At 41.5% G+C, this 21,405-nt stretch overlaps 1 protein-coding gene across 5 annotated transcripts; it reads left to right on the forward strand.

The window, feature by feature from the left end:
* The first annotated feature begins 852 nt into the window (after positions 1-852).
* On the forward strand, positions 853-20,298 carry LOC118111003 (immunoglobulin-like domain-containing receptor 2). 5 transcript variants are annotated; one of them, XM_035159230.2, is made up of 11 exons: positions 853-1,008; positions 4,339-4,725; positions 7,737-7,856; positions 11,465-11,521; positions 13,808-13,954; positions 14,065-14,232; positions 14,369-14,497; positions 14,884-15,229; positions 15,325-16,060; positions 17,260-17,292; positions 18,074-20,298. In XM_035159230.2, the coding sequence occupies exons 1-10, from the start codon at positions 858-860 to the stop codon at positions 17,290-17,292; spliced, it is 2,274 nt and encodes a 757-aa protein (XP_035015121.1). In that variant the 5' UTR covers positions 853-857; the 3' UTR covers positions 18,074-20,298. The 5 variants fall into 5 exon arrangements, with proteins under 5 accessions (XP_035015121.1, XP_035015111.1, XP_035015131.1 ...); XM_035159220.2 differs by lacking the exon at positions 17,260-17,292; XM_035159240.2 differs by lacking the exons at positions 17,260-17,292; positions 18,074-20,298 and adding an exon at positions 16,501-17,225.
* The last annotated feature ends 1,107 nt before the right edge of the window (positions 20,299-21,405 follow it).

Raw genomic sequence — 21,405 nt, forward strand, 5'->3', positions numbered from 1 at the left:
TTGGTGGATTATTTACATTAGGAGAGGAGGTGGGACTGATATTTGGATATATTTAAAAGCAAGTACTTATTTGTACTCAAGTAGAAAATGCGATGTGGTACTTCAGTACATTTTTGTCTATTTAGTTGTACTTTTAGTCTACACTGATAAGGTTTGAAGAGTCTACTTATATCAGCCAATAATTAATATGGCAATGCAAGTGTTTCCAATAGCATCATCTATAGCATTCTTAATTCAATTGAATGAGTCTGTATTATTCTTACTACTACTGTACTATATTTAGGAGCATGTACTTTAACCACACATGAATTTCATGGGTAATTTGTACTTTTACTTTTAATACTTTTAGGATATTTCAATGCAAGTACTTTTAATACTTAAAGGATCTTTAATAGCAAGTACTTTGTTAGTACTTTTATTTTCAGTAATTTTAGAATATTTTAAAGCAAGTACTATGCAAGTACTTTTACATTTAATACATTTAGGATATTTAAAAGCAAGTAATATGCAAGTACTTTTAAGACTTTAAGGATATTTAAAAGCAAGAACTCTGTAAATACTCTTACCTTTAATAATTTTAGAATATTTAAAAGCACGTACTAGGCAAGTACTTTTATCTAATAGAAAGGTTAATGTGGTATTTTACTCAAGTATGTTTTTGTCTATTTAGTTGTACTTTTAATGAAGTAAAACTTTGAGTACTTCCTCCACCACTGCACACGACATGTCGATACTCTCTAATCGTTTTCTCTACGCTCATCGTCGCATTCACCGCGTGTGTCGACATAGCTTTTATTTTGAAACGTGCCGCTGGAAATACCGAGTTTTATTTTGGCGAGCTTGACGCTGGTCCCGTTATGTGTCAGTTTGTCGAGATGGAGAGAAACAGAGAAGAAGAAGAAGAAGAAGAGTCCGAACATCAGGAGGAAACTTTGGTGAAGTTCTCCCGCAGGATGAGTGAAATGCTCCTGACGCTGAAGTGGTGGATGTGTATCGCTTGTGTTTCAGGTAAGAGAAGAAGATGAAGATGAAGTGCAGCAGGTTGTTTAGCTTCGGTTTGACGTTCGGCTAACGTCTCCTCAGATGAACACACCAACGTGCTGCTTCATGATTGTTGGGGCCGATTCAACATTTAAACCAAAACTTTTATCCAACACGTGGATATTTATACGTTTTTAAATTCAGTGTTGGTGACGTCTCTTCACTTCTAAATCTCGGTTCTTCAGTCGTTCACTGCAGAAACGTGTGAATGTTTCTTTGTGCGGAGCTTCGGGCTCCACATTTAGTCATGTGTGAAAGAGCCACAGGGGGGTTGAGGATTAGTTTAACTTCTGACTGGTTTAACCACAGGTTGCTCAGTGCAGTGACAGTTTCCTCCACAGCTGCTGATACATTAAAAAGTACTTTTAATAATGGAAAAACACACAGTACATGCATGTAAAGTACCAGAGCAAGATTGGATCCTTTACTAGTTTGGTATAAAACAAGATAAGATAGAGTTATAAGTAATTATTAATGCCCTAAATAAAGAGTATGTATGTGCTTTAAAATTAATTTCAAAAGTCCTGATTGAATACATACATATGCATCCATCCATTCATCCATCAATCTTTTCATCCATCCATTTATTTATTCATCCATCTAACGATCCATCCAGCTATCCTTACATCCATCCCTCCCTCCATCCATCCATCTATCTATCTTTCCATAGATAAGATAAGATAAGACAGTATTTAAAAAGCCTTTAAGAAATCTTTATTTTCGTGAATACAAAATATTTCTATGCGATTTTAGCAAAAACTTTACTGGAAAATACACTCTATGGAAAATCCCCTTAAATTGATCAGTCTTTTTAAATTGATCCATCCATCCATCCATTTGCTGGTGCTTATCCAGGTGCAGGTCATATTTATTATATGTAATTATTAATACCAAAAGCAGGGAAATAATTGGGGCTGGCCAGGAAAACAAGATCAATTGATCATCATTCATCTACCTCAGATTTGTAAAAGGTTTTTTTAGTTGTTTATCAAGTGTCCTTCTCTGCTCATAAAGAAGAGTTTAAAACCACAACCTTCACTCAGGAGCAATAATCAGTCTTTAAATACAAAAGAAATAATGTGACATGAAACATTTACTCTGCATTATCTTCTCAAGGACACTTAATATCCAAAGCAAAGTTTCTCTGTCCAATATTACAACAGTCGCCATCCTTCCATCCTCCTTCAGCTTTCATTTTCTCCTCTGGAGGAGGCTTCCTCACAAAACTAATAAAGCCTGGATCGCCTGCAGCTTGTGATCCCAGTAAGACCAACCTCCTGGGTGTTTTTGTTCCAGTTGTTAGGAGTCAGAGACCAGTGATGTCCTCCCTGAGGAATTTCTGTTTCAATGAGCTTGATTTATCTTGGTCTGAAACGATGCCCCGGTTTTGTTTTTCTATCCGAAATCCACACCACTTCAAACCTTCAACTTTAACTGTAAAACCTAATTATCCTCAGATGACACAGAAGAAACATTTAAATACATTCCTACAATACCATAATCCACCTGTAACAAACAATAAATCATTGTATGCAGTGCTTACAATGGCATTATATATCCACTGGCTTTTAATTAACAATCTCTGTATATTTCATATTTTTCAGTTCAGCTATGTAAGCTGTAAATACCATACTGTACATGTGCAAGTAAAATAATCCTGCTTTTATTTTGAAATCTGCGTACTGACCTTGCAGTAAGTAACACTGTGCTCGATGTAGCTTATGTGTTTTTGATCAAATCCATCAGACATCAGGCATCAGAACATTATAACAGAGGGAAAACAAAATTCTGTGAACTGGCCTGGTCTTGATAAAGTGAAGCTGCCGCCCCCCCACTCACAATTTACCTCATCCCTGTTCATTGGTGCAGTTCAGTCACACCTCCCACTGTTCAGCCTAAGAAACGCACACACAGCACCAGCATGTGCAGATGTTTCGGGGTGTGTGTGTGTGTGTGTTTGTGTGTGGGAGTGTTTTTTTCACATGGTCTTCTCTCCAGCGGGTGTTGATGTTGAACTGCCGAGTTGAGCTCCTGGTCATCATGTGACTCAGAGTACTGCGGCTTCAGAAGATCCAAAACAACCTCGGGTCAAACTCAGCTCACAGTCAGACTTCAGCAGCTGAAAGAGCCTGGGTTTTTATTATTTTAGGTTTCCACTTCAGTTTGTTTGTTGGTTGGTTTGTATGTTAGTTTGTTCTGTTAGTTAGAGATTTACACAGAAAACAACTGGATGGATTACAATGAACTTGGTGGTCAATTTTGGTACAGATCCGAATCAGGGGGCATATCCCAGAATTTTTTTCAGGCACATTTTGGTAATAATTATTAGGGTGTGAAATTTGGTGCAGCTTGATTGAATGTAATGGACTGTTGGGCCTTGGCGGAGGTATGTGCTCTACTGAGCCGCTCAAGTTTTACAATATATATCTTGTCAAACTTAAATGTTATTTCATTTCATTGCCGCTATAAGAAAAACAATATGCGAGCCTGTCTAGGTAGTTCGAACCCTGATATGTTTTAACTCACTAAAGAAAAAGACATTTCAATCTAATTCATAACAGGTATGCTTTCCATCAGGAGATGAGGGGAGCTCGTGGTTTGTCAGCTATTTTTAAAGGGAGCAGACGGGGGCGGGTGTCAACTGAGCTTCTGAATCACCGCGTGTTGCTATTTGCTGCAGTCGTCCTTAATCCCCTTCATTACACATCCTCAGGTATTACTGCAACATGTTTTGGCTGCAAGGTCTGTGGTTTTCAAAGTCTGGCACCCTGCAGGCAAACATCGAGACAACGACAACCCCCCCACCAACAACTTGGCATCATTAAAATTATGCTAATGAGATGTTAGCAGTTCCTGTTTGCAATGCACCATGGGTTGTTCTGTCAGATACCACTGGGTTATTTTGAATCTAAAAATGATCTGAATCCTCTTTCATTCAGATTTGTCTGAGCTATGACTCAGAGGACTACAAACTTTGACACAAATTATGGGACTTAAGGTTTTAAAGTACCTGAATTGCCTCCATAAGCTGCGTCACAGCCACTGCCTCTGCTTCAACTGTCGACTTTGTTGGTGAGGTGGTAAAATCATTGAGCAAAACTACTACATCTAACTTCCTGTTATTGTTAGTACCCCAACATGTCCCCTCTGACACTCTGAGCCTCCTCAGAGTTCAACAAACACGAAGAATTAAATGATTATCAAGACTTACTTTTAATTTATTTATTTGTATTTATTTATTTTTCCATCTTTCACTTCACTGATCCTTTGTTATTGTCTTCTTATCTTCCTCCATAGGCGTCCTCCCTCCCTGTTGCTCGGGGGTCAACGTGTTTGTGAGGGATGAGAAGAGGTATGCCGTGCTGTTCCAGTCTGTGGTTCTGCCGTGTCAGTACACCAGTGTGTCCACGCAGATCCCCGTGGTTCAGTGGGTCTACAAGTCGTACTGCCGCGACCGCACGCGGGATTCCTTCAACTACCCCGACAGCATGGGTGGAGGCCTGGGAGGAGGCGGGCTGACAGGTGGGACCGGAGGAGCCGGAGGAGGGTACGAGTCAGGGATGACGGCAAACTACCTCGACTGCTCTGACAGCAGCCGGACGGTCCGAATGGTGGCCTCCATCTCTGGTGCCTCGATCACACTGTCAGAGTACTACAAGACCAGAGACATCTCCATCATCAACAGTAAGACTCCTGCAGCACTATGAAACAAGTCAGAAGGATTTTCAAAGTTTGAGTGTGTCTAGTTTACTGCATAAAAGAAGCATAGCACCCTCTCTGTTTTCTTTTTGTAACATATTGATTGAACTAATGCTCTGGATTCTTCTGCTGCCAAAGCCTGGCAAGTTTTGTGAAAGCCATAAATCATTGGCTCACCCTCCCCCCAGATTCCAGATTAAATGCCCAAACTCTGAGAGATTCTATGCACATGTAAGGGAGGTATGAGGCGCGTGATTTAGAGGCTTTACTGTACACTTTACCGAGCTTTCAGAACAATCAGGTTACATAAGTCAGAAGAAACGATTGAATATACCCACCATCAACTGTTATTAGCTAATGCTACTGGAGAAGAAATAAAAGGACAGGACTCATATTATTCCAATCAGAAATAACTAATCAACTATGAGTATTTTCTTAAGTAGTGGAAAGTAGAAAACTACTTTACAAGTAGAGACCATGTGTTGGACTCAGTCCACAGAAACATGAAGCTGCACCACCACTGCTGCACCAGGAGCTGTTCACCTGTTTATTCAAGTTCAATGAAGCTCGACTCAGAACGCAGAAATCCGAACTGGGGAATCTGCTGTTGTCGACACTGTACTTCCTTTGACCTTTAACAACACACGTGAAAAGTGAAAACCCGATAAGATGAAAGGTACTCGAGCTATGCTATGATTATTGTTGTTTATATATGAAGTATTGTAAAGTGTTCTTGGCTGTTTTGAAAGGCGCCACAAAATAAAATGCATGTTATTATTTATTAAGATGCTATCAAAAAGTATTATAGATTATCATTGACAACTGCATCTTAATAATAATCTTGAAAAGGAATTACCTTCAACTAGGATTATAAAACTGAATTTTACGTATATTTATATCTTTTCACACTGTACCAGTAGAGATTTGTATTTGTATTGGCACTTTCATTATGTCAGCTGATAAGTAACACAAGGTCAGTGCCATCATTATAAAAGTTTGTCGTCCATTAAGCAATAACAAGGTTATTTTTCAATTAGCAGACTGGGGGGAGGAGCTTGTTCAGGTCTATTAATAAATAAATCTGTCAAGCTTATAAATATTTCAGCAGTTTACCACAGATTAAGCACAGGAATTCACTCTGATGCCATCCCTCTCTCCTGAGGTCTACACTTCCTTACAGTCTTACCATTGTGCCTTTAGAAGATCATCTAAGGAACACTGCTGTGCATATATGCGTGTGTGTGTGTGTGTGTGTGTGTGTGTGTGTGTGTGTGTGTGTGCGCGCGGGACAGAGTGGCAGCCTTGTTTGCGGGCCTCGGATTTATGGAGCTCTAACTCTGGCTGAAGAATCGACCTTCTCTTCACCAGCCAGGAACACAGACAAAAGAAACGGGTTTTCATGCTGTCCCGCCATTCATCTCCACCTCTCACTCCCACCGTTCTGATGTACTTCAATGTCTCGCTTTTATTTTTACTCTCTAGATCTCTTCACATCCCACCATCCACACAGTCAGTTGTCTCACTGTAGGCTCTTTTCTTTCTTCTCTTTTCCCCATCCTACTCCACCTCCCGTCCTCAAACAGGTCAGTGTAGAGATGTTGTAAATGGACGAAAATATCTCAGACTATGTTCCTTTTAGAGACGCCCAGTCATCCATACTCATGTAATCCTATTCAGGGTCGCAGGGAGGCTGCTGGAGTCCGTCCCAGCATGCACTTGGTGGAGGGGGTGGGGGTTCTGTTAATCACATGGCTAACACACACACACACACACTCACTTACACTTATTTATTTATTTTTAAAAGTTGGCAGATGTGTGAGGAAAGATAGAATGAATCAAGGGAAACCAACAGGACATGTTTGATTTTATCATAAAGTTGCTTTAAAGTAAATCAAATAAAACTTTGTTTGCCGCATGAGTGGAGGTGTCACTTTGTTGAAAGTGAGACTGGTCACTGTGGTGCGGCCTGATCTCTCCTACCCTTTCCTCGGCTAACAGGAAAAGGAAGTGAATTATACAACCCATTTCCTCTCTGCTGTATTTATACGTGTGACCCCCTCACAATGGAGTCAGCAGCCCAGCATTGTCTCCAGTGTTCAGCTCTTGGGCCAAACTATTTTGGTATTTTGTTATTTATGGCTTAAAAACTTGCTTCAGCAAATGAAAAATGTCTGATAGTTTATTTTTTGTTTATCCAAAAGTATATGGACACTTTTTTATAGACCGTATATGGAGATGGATGATATGATGGCTCCCCAAAAGCAGACAAAGTGTCTTGATCGCCTCCTGGTGGCTGCCTGCAGTATAGGTCATAATCCCTGACTCCTTCATGTTAGCAGACGGGACATGGACCAAATTAAACCGCCCCAAAAAAATTCTCAAATGTGGATTCTGTCATTTTAGGTAGTTCTTATCACACTGATGATTAATTCCTTTTTCTGGTTAGTTTTGTTCCAATTGGTTATTTGATTCCATAAAAATGGTGTGAAACATCATGATTGACACTTGAGACTGGCTTGCCATTGGTCGAGCATGTGTGTCGACTCGACTCCATCCTCCAAATGGCTAGTCAGTTTTTTGGAGTTTGCTTTAGAAGAATTCACCAGTGAGACCCCTGACTTTAACCACATCCAAAACCTTTAGAATGAACTGGAATTTCCAGGCCTTGTCACCCAACATCACTGGTTTACCTCACCACTGCTCTTCTAGCTGAATGGAAGCAAATCCCTGCTTTCAGACTTTGAAAGTCTTGTGGAAAGATTTTGGATTGAGACAATCACATATGAGTGTAATACTTGTGTTGTCATGTACTTTTAGACACTGCTTGAATGTTTCTGGAAACATGTTGAAAGTTATAAGATAAGTTTTCTTATCTTCACCACCATTTGTTTTCTATTATTTCACCTCTGTATTTAACTTTTTTTCCCAGCAGCTTGAAACAATGAGTTGTTAAGATTTAGTTTCTCATTTTTAACTTCTTTCTTTTTCTCGTGCAGAGGCAGACCTGCGGATAGGAGAGGTCCAGTGGGGAGACAGTGGAGTTTACATCTGCAAAGTGGTTATATCGGACGATCTCGAGGGTCAGAACGAAGCCCCTGTGGAGCTGCTGGTTCTGGGTAAGGTGCCACTATAGTTTTCCAACATGTTTATTGCAGAGAATTTTGTAATGAAAAAAAATCCCCCTAAAAGCTCGGTCACACTTGGTCTTTGCACCAAAACCTGCCAATTTGAATGGTCGACCAACTGAAACACTATGTTCCTGAGTTCCTGACCCCAGCGACGTCCTATCACCGCTAGAAACAATGATTGGCAGACTACACACTACAGTATCTCTTTCATAGGAATTCCTCCACACACATCATTAACGCTGAATTATATTTTACATAAGAAGGCTTTTATGAACTATTCATCACTGACAGCACAATACAAGCTGATTAATGAGCTGATTTATAACAGTGGCACTTCGTGGATACTCTCGTCACAGCTTTCACTCATACTGTCGGTTAATGGATAGAGCTAGGTGATGAAACTTGCGTGTGTGTGTGTGTGTGTGTGTGTGCGTGTGTGTGTGTGTGTGTGTGTGTGTGTGTGTGTGTGTGTATTCTCTGTCCCCTGTCATAAAAGTGTCTGTAGTGTGTTGTGTTACAGTGATAGTGTACTTTTCTGTGTTCAGTTACAACAAATATTTCCATGACAACGACTGAGAGACTGTGCAGCTCTCTGTGCCCTAATTCACTCTGAGGCTGAACTTTTGTTTGGCTGGCACTCAGAGACTTATGTGTATGCACAAAAAGACACACACACACATTACACAAATACTCGAGCAAGTACTGGATAATAAGCTACAGTGAGGAAACACTTGAGTGTGTTCTGAATCCTGTTTAAGTTAATGATAAAGATAGGATACTACAGCCAAATAAGATTGCTTAATTTTCCTGCATTAGTCGCCCTTTGCAGTCCTCAGCCTGGCATGAGTGACACTAAATCCACCTTGTTTAGCTAATATAGCATGTGAGGCACTTGTTGTGTTTCCATAACAACAGTTGGGGCCACAGCAAATGGATCGGGGGGCTCCTTTGTCTTTTAAGGGAATGGCTTCACAGAAAAGGAGACGGGGAAGATTTAATGACGTGGGGGGAGGGCCAGCAGAGCGTGGTGATACAAAAGAGGTGGGTCGACACCATGTGAGGCACTCCACCGATGTGGACGTCTGAGATCTCAGTGGCTGATTAAAATAAATATTTAAAATATCTGCTTCTCTCCTGTCTACCTTTAAACTTCATTTTCATAGTGCAGAAGCTACTTTCCAGGTTAATCGTTTCATTCGTGCTGTCAACCATTGGAAAAATATGTTTTAATACTTTTACTTTACTTAACATTTAAAATCTAACAAAGAGTGTAGGAGACATTATTGTATGACTTGTAATCTTTATGAATCCATCCTGTAATTTTAGAATCAATACAATTAATTAAAAAAAATGATATCTCTTTGATCACTTAGATAGGGAAACCTCTTTAGGTCACCATTTTGTCGATAAAAGTTCAATAAAATATTATAGATGATAGATGGCATAAAAGTAAAGTAATATCTGGACCCTGGGGAGGTCACATGTTACCTGGACAGATATTTTGTTTTTGTTTTTGAGCCTACTCCCTCTTGTGGAGCTCTGGGGGGAGTAAACATGCTGTCTAGAGTAAAAACGTAACCCCAGACATATTTAAAAGCAAATCTTGGTGAATCACCAGCCTGCAGGCAAATTCATGAGCAAGTGGGAACATCTCAAGTAAGCTGCCTTCCACGGCTTCAGCAGGAGGGAGACGGAGGACAAAAACAACAGATAAATACCAAATGAAAGATGCCTCAAATGTACAGAGGCACACAATGCAAATTTCTACACTCATCTGTTGTTGGGTTCATGTGAAGATGCAGCTGCTTCTCAGTGAACTTAAATAGTTTTCTTTTGTTTTCACACCCAGCAAAGAACACGTTTAGCCTTCCAGACAGATACTAAAGTGAGGTATGTGCAGTCAGACCAGAGCCAGGCCGAACAGATCCAGTCCAGCTTCTTCTCTGCTTCTCCAGTCCTTCTCTTCATAGCTTTAATACTCCTTTTCCTCCTCTTCAGCATAATCACACTGTCAGTGGCCAAACACCAGTATCTTGTTCTCTTTTCACAAAGCTTCAGCTCACAAGGCCAGGGTGGAAATATGCACCCAAACAAAGCACACCCATGCACATTTTTGCACCAGCCTGTGCTACACTGCCCTTGATCTATCATCCTAATGTTTCATCTGCTGACCTCGTGTGGAGTCCTTTACTGCGGCCTTAAAAAGAAAAAGTGAGACGAGAAAGACACAACAGTGGAACGATGCCAGGTTTTGGGAATTTATGTTTCGCTTTTCTTTTCCGAAAACAGATATTTATATCTTGAAGAAATCGATTTTGATGATTTAAAATTGCAAAACCTTTTAGACTTAGTTTTCTTTACTTTATAGACAACTAAATAAATAAGAGACATATTCTTAATGGATTTATGGTGAGGGTTAGGGTTCAAAAAGCTTTGTAATGCCTGTGATCAAAGGTCACAACAACAGAATTTTTTTGATCTGGAACACTCAGACAAAGGGTGGAACCTGGGTAGAGCATGCAGGAGGCAGGACGTGACGTATAAGTCCAGCTGCAGGGATCGTGCCTTTTGTTTACTGTCTGCCCTTATCGCCCTAAAAGCTCTTGAATCTTGTTTTCTTTCCAAGTGGACATCTTCGTCAGCTCCTCTTTTTCATCCTGAGATATTTGTATTCTTCCAGTTTCACGTCGGCCGTGTGCTAGAAAAGTCATCAACACGCCCACTTGTGCGTTGTGAATTTTCCAGTGTACTGGCCGTCGTGGAATGATGTAACACAGAGATGTGCCTTTTCATTCACAAACAGTCAGAGTACAATGAGCAGCTTGAATAGAGCCCATTCAGACTAATGTCTCAGTGTTGACGTTCATTCTACAACTGTAATGAGAAAAGCGACGATGGCAGCGATAAATGAGAAGCCTGCTAACATACCTGAATATTTTACACATTGGTCTTTGCTAAAATATATGAAGGAGAAATTTAGAGATTTAGAGAAAGAGTATTTTAAAGATCTAATGTTCTCATCCTTCAGTGGTCGGACTAGAGAGAGACACAGAAATAGATTCAGGAACAAACAGCTTATCTGCAGTTTGTTTACATTTTTTTTGTACGAGGAATGTTTCCATCTGTGATTTTTGCAGCTCTGCGTGTAACATTACTCACAGCACCTGCCTGTTTGTCATGTTATTATCATGAGAATGATTCACGTTCCAGTCGGTCTTCTCATCAGACAGATAACCACACAGCCTTGAAGATGCAAAATCTCAATCAATCTGCTGATCACTCTGATATGAGGACACACTGGAACAAAATCAGAACGTCCTCTGGTGCATGCTGCTGTTGACCTGCCTACTCTTTCTTTTTCTCATTTTCTCCAAGTGTCTCTCTTTGTTTTTGTCTTCCTTATCTTCTCGTGCATGCTGTGGCAGCAGTAAATTTCTTTGAATCAGCCATTCCAAATTACATCGAGCCAATTTCCTCCTCTCCTCTCTTTTCTCTAATCTGCTCTTGTCACCTCTCCTCTCTCTCCTCTCCTCTCCTCTTTTTTGCCCTTGTCACCTCTCCTTTCCTCTCGTCACCTCTGCTCTGTCTCTCTCCAGGTTTCTCAGGTGTGCCTGAAGATCTGCTGCCCGACTTTGATTTGAAGATTATGCCAGGTAGGGGCATAATGTGTCCTCACCCTCACCTGGTTTCTTCCATTCATACTAACCCCATCCGCTGCTCTAACCAATTAATCATTTAGATGGTAGAGATTTAGAGATGTAGTTTCTGTGCTAACAGCTCTGTCACTGTCTAACCCATCCTCCTTTCAGCAAACTAGAATAGCTCTCAGTAGAGCACATACCTCAACCAAGGCCCAACCTTTTATTCAGTCAAGCTGCACCATGTTACACACACTCAGATATCAGTCCCTTGGTATGGCGGGTTTTTATCATCAAGATCCATACATCAGTTCTTGAGAAATTACACAAAAATCTCAAAATTTTAAAGAAATTGAGAAGAAATTCCTGGATCAAATAAAACTAATACAAATCAACTCAAACTAATACAACTTAGTGGGTTCTTCCTTGGCTCATACCCCACCCTTCCACCAAGTCTCAAGAAAATCAGTTAGGTAGTTTTTTAGTAGTGACCCTTCTAACAGACACACAGCAACGCAAACCTAACCTACATGTCAGAGGTAATAATGTAAAAGGTGTTTCAGAGACTTCAGAGCTGTTGTTGCTCAGCACTCGTCAGATTATGAGCTGGCTGTTGCTCCCACTAAGATGAGCTGTGCTGGAAAACAGCTATTATGGTCATTACAGTTATTTATGTTTGTGGTGAACGTGTCATCGTTTGGTAAATGAGGAGGGAGGGAGTTTTCTTAATGTCACATGAAATTCCTGTCATACTTTTTAAGTTATCACAAAGAGTGTGGGAAAGGATAAAGGAATGGATGGTTTGGAAATGACCCCCGATAATGAATCACTGAGCCAATGGTTAGTGTGAGCTTATCTCTACAGTTAGTGTTGCATTAGCGCATGATGTTGTCCACATCAACTCCCACAGTGCTCTGTGTGTGTGGGTGTGTGTGTGTGTGTGTGTGTGTGTGTGTGTGTGTGTGTGTGTGTGTGTGTGTGTGTGTGTGTGTGTGTGTGTCTGTGTGTCTTTGTGTGTGTGTGTATCACATTACCATCTTATTCGTTGTAACAGACAAACCTTTAGTATCTCTCAGAGCAGCATAAACTGTCCTTTTCCTTCCTGTAGCAAAAACAGGCTTCCCGTGTGAGTGTGTATGTTTGTTTTTGAGTCTGTGCGTGTGTGTGTGTGTGTGTGTGTGTGTGTGTGTGTGTGTGTGTGTGTGTGTGTGTGTGTGTGTGTGTGCATGAGGGACATTACATTGTTAACGTTTCCTTATCTGCCTTCTCCTTCCCTTTCCTTTGCTTTGTCCCTGTAGACAGATAAATGTAGTTTATCGGATCTACTTTCTTTATCACCTCTACCGTCTGATAGTCTTATTTGCGTGTTTTGTTAAACTCACATTGTGGTTAAGGTTTCATTTGTTCTGATTTGTTACATATAAAAGTAAAAAAAAAAAAAGACTCTTAATAACAGAAGGCTTACTCCTCTCCCTCGCTGACGTCCCATAACTTCACCGTCACACAGACGGATTTCTCAGTGGGTTAAAACCCGTCACAACATCCTTGTTCTACAGGAAATGCATCACATTGAGGAAGAAAGGATGCCGTGCCATCTGGCTTTCAGTTTTTGTGCACTCAGGGAATAATATGTTCAAATATTTATTTTCTTTTGGTCAAATTTTGGTTATTAACCTCATTTATCTCTTTATATGTTAGTACATCTGAAGCTCCCATGCTGAAATGAAGCTTGAAAGAAATAAAAAGTAAATAAAGAACCAAGTTTCGTGTTAATCCGATGGGTTGTTTTTGTGTAACCCTGCTAACAATCAAACAAACAAGCGCAGATACAAACAACCTCCTCGGTGGAGGTCATAATAAAACGTTACGTGCCTCAGGGGGAGGGAGCTTTGTTAAATCGGAGAAATTTATCGAAGTCACTTGAGGGCAGCGTCATTTGGGTTTAAAGCAATGAGGTTATCAGACTTCTGTAGCTCGCTCCTCATCACTGCCTGGGGCTAACGGCCTGATGGTTACATAGCCGCTACGAGCACAGCACCTCCACATCTCCGAACAAACGTGTTGCATTGTGGTTAATGTAGGCATTGGATTTTAACTCAGAAGAATGTGTGGAAAACACAGATCTATGTTCATGGTTCTGCTACTGTTTGTTTTTTTAATTGAGTCCAACAGTGTTGCAGAAGTGTGGTGCTTTAACACAAGCCATGTGTGACAAGTAAATCTTTGCCTGTATGACTTGTTTTTATGTGTGTGTTTTTTACATGTGTTTTATGCAGGATTGTGTGTTGTGTGTACTTCCAGAGTGGGTGTTTGTGGCGTCGGTGGCGCTGGGCAGTGTGTTATTCCTGCTGTTGTTTGGCGTTTGTTGGTGTCAGTGTTGTCCTCACTCCTGCTGCTGCTACGTCAGCTGCTGGTGCTGCCCCGACACATGCTGCTGCCCCAGACACCGTGAGTATGAACACACACACACACACACACACACGGAGGTTATACAAGCACCGTCTGAAAGAAGTGTTTCTATGAAACGTCTTACTGGGTTTGTGTTGCTCTTTTTTTAGTGTATGAGGCAGGTAAGGGTATAAAGACGGGAACGTCCACCCCTCAGTCACCTGTCTACCCTCCATACTTCGTCTCTGGTGTCCCGACCATGGTACCCATCGCTCCTCCCTCCCTAGTGAGCCAGATGTCTTCTGCCCCCCCTTCAGACGGCAGCCTACTCACAGCAAGTGAGGTCTTACTCTTTATTTGCGAGTGAATATGTGTTTTAAAAATTACTGAACAAAGAAAATAGTCCCAGTAAATGCGCACACACAAAGACAAACAGAGATTTCCTATGCTGATGGGTCAAGTGTGTATCTCCAGTGCCGATGCATGCTGTAGGGATTCCCTACCGCGTGCCGTCACCTCAGGATCAGGACTCTCTCAGGGTGCTACAGTATGTAGAGAAACAGCTGGCTCACTTCAACCCCTCCAGATCCGTCAGCCACCAGTGTAAGCTGCATGAAACCGTCCCGGGGTTTTCCTCTCTCAAGGATCTGTCCAGATTTGTCAATAAATGGCGATGGATAGAGACTGCATGCTCTACTGTACATTCTGCTGATTGTGTCTTTTGGGCTTTTGATTCTCTTCAGCCTGTCTTGGCACGCCTCTCTGCACTCAAGCTTCCTGCATATTGAATTTCCTGTAGTTCAGACGTGATACAGTAGCGGGTCTGCATGCCTACTTACCTGAAGGTTTTAACAATTCTCACTCTGACACTTTTTAATTTCATTTGGACTTTGACTTCATCTGCAGTGTCTTCCTTTAAAAAAAAAAAAAGTTGAATTCTCTCTTCAATCTTTCTATTATTGATGAGTGACTTTACTCCACCTGTTCAGCCTGCAGTCTGTCCGAGCTGAGCTCTCTCCACGAGGGAGAAACAGGCTTCCGCCAAACATACAGAAACATCCAGAAAAAGGCTCTGCCCGCCATCCCTGACCACGACCCCCTGCCTGAACCCCAACGCTACCGTGACAACCGCAGCCCGGAGCCACAGCGTTACCGTGACAACCACACTTCACCCCAGCGGCATCGTGATAACCCCAATCCAGAGCCCCGGCGGTGCCAGGAAGAGCCTATTCCTCCGAGACGCTACAGCGACGATCCTCCGTCCTCCTCACCAACGCGCAGGCCTGGACGCAGCCAACATCAGCAGAACCACAGCGACGAGGAGAACCGCAACAGGTACAGACATCTCTGAATGCCCAGTTTCTGTCCACACACCCTTACAAACATACTTGTCACTCTGTCCTCTCTTGGTCTCGGGCTGTGTTTTGCAGGTGGAACCCTCGTTCAGAGCATCTGCACAGAAAGTCGTACCGCTCGGCAGGACGCACCGGCTCACTGGACGAGCTGGAGGAGTTTGCTTCTTGCTACAAGCAGAGAGGAAGGGGAGGAGCAGAGAAGACGGAAGAAGACCGAGGACACTATGAGATGGAGTTTCTGGAGTCTAATCGATATCCTTCCTACCGTGATTGTCCAGCACAACATTACTACAATGATGAAAATGAGCTGGAAGACAACCGGGATCATGAAGATCATCCCAGATGGAGCAGGAAAAATGGACACAACATAAGTCCACTTCCTTCACCCACAAAGAGGAGGGGCACTTGGGACAGTGATCGTCCTCCTCCTCCTCCTCCCAGAGTCAGTCCTCCATCGACTTCCTCTCAAGAGAAGGACTATGATGGCACATTCCTGAACAGCCTGCTGGATCGCAAGGCTAAGTTGCGTGGGGTCGGCCAGGGGAAGAGTGGGGCCCGGGGTGAGGAAGATTCAGACACACCCTCGAAGGGCAGCTCGAAAAAGAGCAGCGGGGAATCCAGTCGGCACTGCAGCCGCTCGCCCAGTAACAGGCCTGAGGCAGATTCACTGCCTCCTTACTCGGACACAGAGCGAAGCAGGTCTGACAGGCCATCACCACGGCCTCCCCCCGCAAACACTCGCTCCCCTCAACCTCCTACCCTCTCCCTGCCCAGCCACAGAGAGGAACCCAGAGACAAGTCCCGGAAAGTGGTGAGTTACATTTAAACCTATGAATTATTGGTAGGATTGTTCGCTAATTTACAGCAAGTGCAGTGAGTAGAATTTAGTAAGCAGCGTCTTCTCTTGGAATGAAAAACTCATTTTAGGTTTGTAATCAATGAAAATATTTGCTAACACATGGCTAACTACAGAAAATTTAACACCCAGTTTTTTTTTTTTCAAGCTTTTAAAATATCTCCTGGGTCATTTCCACCAAACAAACTTCCCCAGGGGCCCATGAACCTTTTGAGGAACTCAGGAGCTAAACCTGTGTTTCAACCAGAGGAACTGGGGATTAAATACAAATGAATCAATGAAGTCTCAGTGCCAGGATGGAACTATCCGATGATTTAGAAACTATCATAGCAAAGCAAGAAAGTACTGTCATGTCCTGTTTAGTAACATTAAAAATATCTTGTTTTCTTCATTAGAGAGACTGAGAGAAGCAGCAGTGATGTGAGAGCAAAGTGAGCAAACAAGATAAAAACTTGATTTGATGATTGAATAATAAAACACTCAGCAGGTCGTCCACAGTAAAAAACATTTATCAGTCCTGTAAAATGGAATACAAAGAAACAGGATGACTCCGGATGGCTCATCAGTCAACACCATAGACTGTGGGTCTCCACTTCCTTTCTCTATCCAGAAATGAAATATCCCGGATATGAACGGCCATTTCGCGCCAAGTCTACTGCAAAATAAAGATTTGGAGATGGAGCCCACATGAACATACGTCAGGAACCATGTCAGAATAATTTATTGAACGTGAACTTGTCCCATCTATTAACATGGAGGAGGTTCATGACCTGTACTGCAGCCTGCCGCCATTTTCAGAGAGCTCCCGTGTCGTACATCTTTACATACGGCCTAAGGTCAACACCCCTCGAAATAAATGAAACAAAAAGATCAAGTGTCGACCTCCAAACACATTTTAGGCTCCACAATTTTCATGAACCTGCACCTTGAGAGTGATCATGTTATTAGGATTATGGCACACTTCTTTTTTTGTTCAATTTTCAAGAGCATGGAGGGGGGGCTCAAAATAGATTATACTGAGAATATGATATATTTTAAACCTGTTGTGATTAAAACTATTAACATCTGGGCTCTGATGTTGAGAAACTCTGACATTGCAGTGTGAATAAGGTTTGTAGGACCGACAGTAAGTGTTGTTGTTGTACTTTTGACAGGTCAGGTTCAGAAGCTACCAGAGTGAAAACTAGGTAGAAGACTGTTCTGTATCCAACTACTCTCCATAACAATCATAACCGGTTGTGTCCTCCCTCACAGACCTGGGTCAAAATGGTTTTCAACACCAAAGACTTCCTGAACAACATTACCTCATTTATCAGTAGGGGTGGGAATCCCAGATTAACTCACAATACAATATGCGATACATGGCCCATGATAGCGTTAATATCCCGATACAGCGATAATCGATACATTGTTGGACATATAACAATAGATCACATTATCTGTTTAACGAAAGAAAAATGCCACCACAGTGGTAAATTGCTGGTTTTGTGTATGTTTCACAGAGTTTGACACAAAACGAGGTTAAAGAGTGCAGAAATAAGTGCCCTAAGTTATCTTAAGGCCTTTTTAGTCTCACACAAACGATGTCCACATGCGCCAATATTCCAATGTAAAATTGCCATAAACTGGTAAAAGTCCAAACTATAGAATAAAATATCGATATTTGTCGCTAGTAAATTGATAATCATATCTCACGAGTCAGGTTGGCGATATATTGCCGTATCGCTATTTTGTCCAACCCCTATTCAGCAGTTTCCTGCCCTTGAGCAAAAAATCTGCAAATAATTAGAAAAAAAGTTGAAAGTCGCAGTTTGTCCCAGGTTCTAGTTCACCACAATAACCTCCTCTGGCTAATGTCCACTGCCTCTGCACTGTCTCACTCTACTGAACACATAATGCTTTAATATTTTTTTGTGTTTACTCTGCTGTTGTTTTAATGGCTTACCCTTTTTTTTTAATCACCCCCAGAGCACCCTCCTCAGCCGAGACTCCCTCATCGTCTGATCGACTGACGGCCACAGAGACTGAAGTCTCGGAGCAGACGCAGCAAACGGCCATGACACCGGAGGGGGAGCGGCACGTCCGCTGATCAGAGATGATGGATTTGCCTGGAGTGTGGAAAGCTGAATCAGTGAATGAAGCAACGAACAGATACACTTTTATTATCGAGACTGTCACTGTGGCTTTCCTCGCGTGACGTCACCGAGTGATGAGGTCACTGCGCTCTGTTTCTGTCACCAACTGCCTCTCATATATCTCAGCTGGACTAACACTGAACCCGGGGGGGGGTGTACGACCTGGACCGTCCCTCCGAGCAGGACAATGTCTGTCTTCCCTCATCTCGCTGCAAGACGCTCTGACTTTTCTTTACGCTTCGAGCACAATGAGTTCATTCATTTCAATTTGATGAGATATCTGCGTTTAAAAAGCTCAACTGTGGCATCAACACCATTATTGTACAGTTGACTTCAGTTGTTTGACAACACCCGCTCTGCGTCATTCAGTCATGTATTCAGACACAGACCCAACTGATTCAGAGACTTAAATGTCGACTAAAGCTGGAAGTAGCAGCCAACATGATCTTATGTTAATATGATGTGTATCTACAGGGGGGGGGGGACGACCTCATGGTGAAGTAGAGTAACCTAGAAAAAAATATTTTAATACTGACAGTGAACCAAATGTCTCGTGTTGCATCCGAAAGGTGTTTCTGGTGTTGACAAATTATCCTCCGACTGTGCAGTTCACCCTCAGCTCTATGTTGACTTTCAACTTATTGTTGTTTTTATTATGGCCCAAAACATTTTCTGTCTCTGCCCACAGTTTTCTTCAGTGTTGTTTCCCGCTGCAGTGGCACAGGGTTTTCAGCAACAAGCCCTAATAAACTCACTGCACGTTACCAGCTCGACACCAAAGGGAAGACAACAGACACCGTTGGAGAGTAGCTGAAATCAGAGGAGCATTTAGAAACAAAGTCTTATATATTTGTTTCACCTAAAAGTTGTTGGGAGACTAAAGGAGCGTTAACAAGGAACATTCCTGACTGAAATCTCGAGCCCGGACGATTTATTGCCGATATGAGCCTTTTCTCGGACATATCGTATCGGCGATATGCGCTAATATGAAAACTTTTATTTTACAGGATAAACAATGCAGATATTATGTGCACTTATGTTTACATTTCACGAAGAAATATTTTCTTAATTCACGTTTTATATATTTGGTTGTATTTGTGTTTTTTTTTTCATTTATAGTTATTTATAGTAAAGTTGTTTTTAAACAAAAATATCAAGCCTTAATGTTAGTTGCTGTGTTTGCTGCGGTGGTTTGAAGTAGAAGCAGTAGCAGTACTCGTTTCTCTGTACGTCAAGGATTTTCATATTGTATTTAAACATGTTAGAATTTGCACAAAGTAACTTTGAGGGACGTAAACCTGATTACATTTTGTATATTAACATTTAAGGTATTGAACTGCAGCTTTCCTGGAAAACATGTTTGTACTAAAGTCTGTGTGTGTACACTTTACCTATTTGTGTGTGAGGTGTGATACGACTGTTGTAATGTGTAAATGATCGTGTTTGTCTATGTGCTCCAGTGAGACTGTGTACATAAGATGAAGTGTCTTTGATTTGATAACTATTGTTCAGCCTCTTCTTATCTCTGCTGAGTCAACAGCTTAACCAACACTTTATTGTGTTATCAAACATACACACACACACACAATACAATGACCCACTGATTTCTGCACATTTATCAGTTGTATTGCTCCTTCTGTTCACAATAATTTCATTATTCCTGCCTTCATTTGAGAAAAGGCTAACGTCAGTGTTTAGTTTTCTCTACTGCTGTCTGGTACTGACAACTGTGTGTGTGTGTGTGTGAGAGAGGGAGAGAGAGATATGACTCTTTACTTCTGTAAAAGAGACAATGTGTAATGTAGTATGACTCATGTCTTTGTTCATTGTTGTTACCACAGTCTGTCTGTCCTCGCTACACTCACACATCAGCTCTGTCAGCTCAGCCACACAAATCGGCTGTTTTGTCCTCCACAGTGAGTTTGTGGCAACGCTTGTATCCGTTGAAGTGTGTGTTTTCTAAAATGGCGAGACGCGCGGTGGCAAACGTAACATCGAGACATATACGGTGTTTATCTTCGTATCTTCTCGGCAAATAAACTCTGCAGAAATATGAAATATGTGAGCTCATCCTTTATTTTATTGTACGAAGTTTACATGGTCTGTTGTTAATGAATCATGAAGTACCGGCATTGGTGGACTCAACTTGTCTTTCTCTTCTCTGCTATAGCGTCATCATATTTCAGAAGGATATCATGAAGATTTTACACAATACAAATGGCAAAAGTCTTACACACGAATCCACACGCGACAGAACCTCTCAAATTTGGTACAAATGTTCAGTTGAACTTAAGGATGAAGTGATTTGACGATACATGATACAGATCATGATTTTTAAAAAACTTGTAACAGAGTATTTTATGCATTGAGATATTACTACATGTTCTTAACTACAGGATTTGAATTCTTCTTCTCGACTACAGGGACACTACATGAGGAATTCGGTATGATATCCAGAAGGAGACACATACTCTCATTTGGGTTTTGTAAAATGTGTTCTATCTGTGTGAGAGAGGGAGTGTGTGTGTGTCTGTGTGTGTGTGTGTATCTGAGCTCATAAACTGTATGTTTGTGATGGGAGGAACAGTTAAGACAGTGGCCACTCACAGCTGGGGAGTATTTCAGGAATGTTGTTGAGCAACTCCCTCCTGGTCTTCACAGAGGCATCAGCAGGGAAACAACTCAACACAGACTAAAACAAGTGTGTGTTTGCTTTTTGCTCTGGTTAAATGTGGGCGGGGCTCACCTGGTTTTCAGGTTCTTTTTTTGCACCAATCAGCATTAAGTAAAATTTAAATGAAACTCTGCAAATGATGTCACTGATTCAGGATTAGATAGAGTTTATTTTTATTTTGTATTAATATCTGTTACATTATAATAATAACCTGAATCTGCAAAGTAACTACAGCTGTAAGATAAACGGGGAGTGAAAAGTTACTTTGGTAAATGTGCAACCACTTATTACATGTCCTGATAAATTATGTTTATTATTATTATTATAAATAAGTCTATGTAACATATACAAGTGTAGTTTTATTGCATGTAATTCAACAATAGTGAAGAGTCATCAAGAGTGTTGACATTTTAGCAACAGTTTTCCTTTCATTGGCTGATGTAGCTCTGTATAAAGGCAGGTATGTTTATTAGCTGCAGTGTATTTGGATT

Source organism: Hippoglossus stenolepis, chromosome 1 (genome assembly GCF_022539355.2).
Source record: "Hippoglossus stenolepis isolate QCI-W04-F060 chromosome 1, HSTE1.2, whole genome shotgun sequence".
Lineage (NCBI taxonomy): Eukaryota > Metazoa > Chordata > Actinopteri > Pleuronectiformes > Pleuronectidae > Hippoglossus > Hippoglossus stenolepis.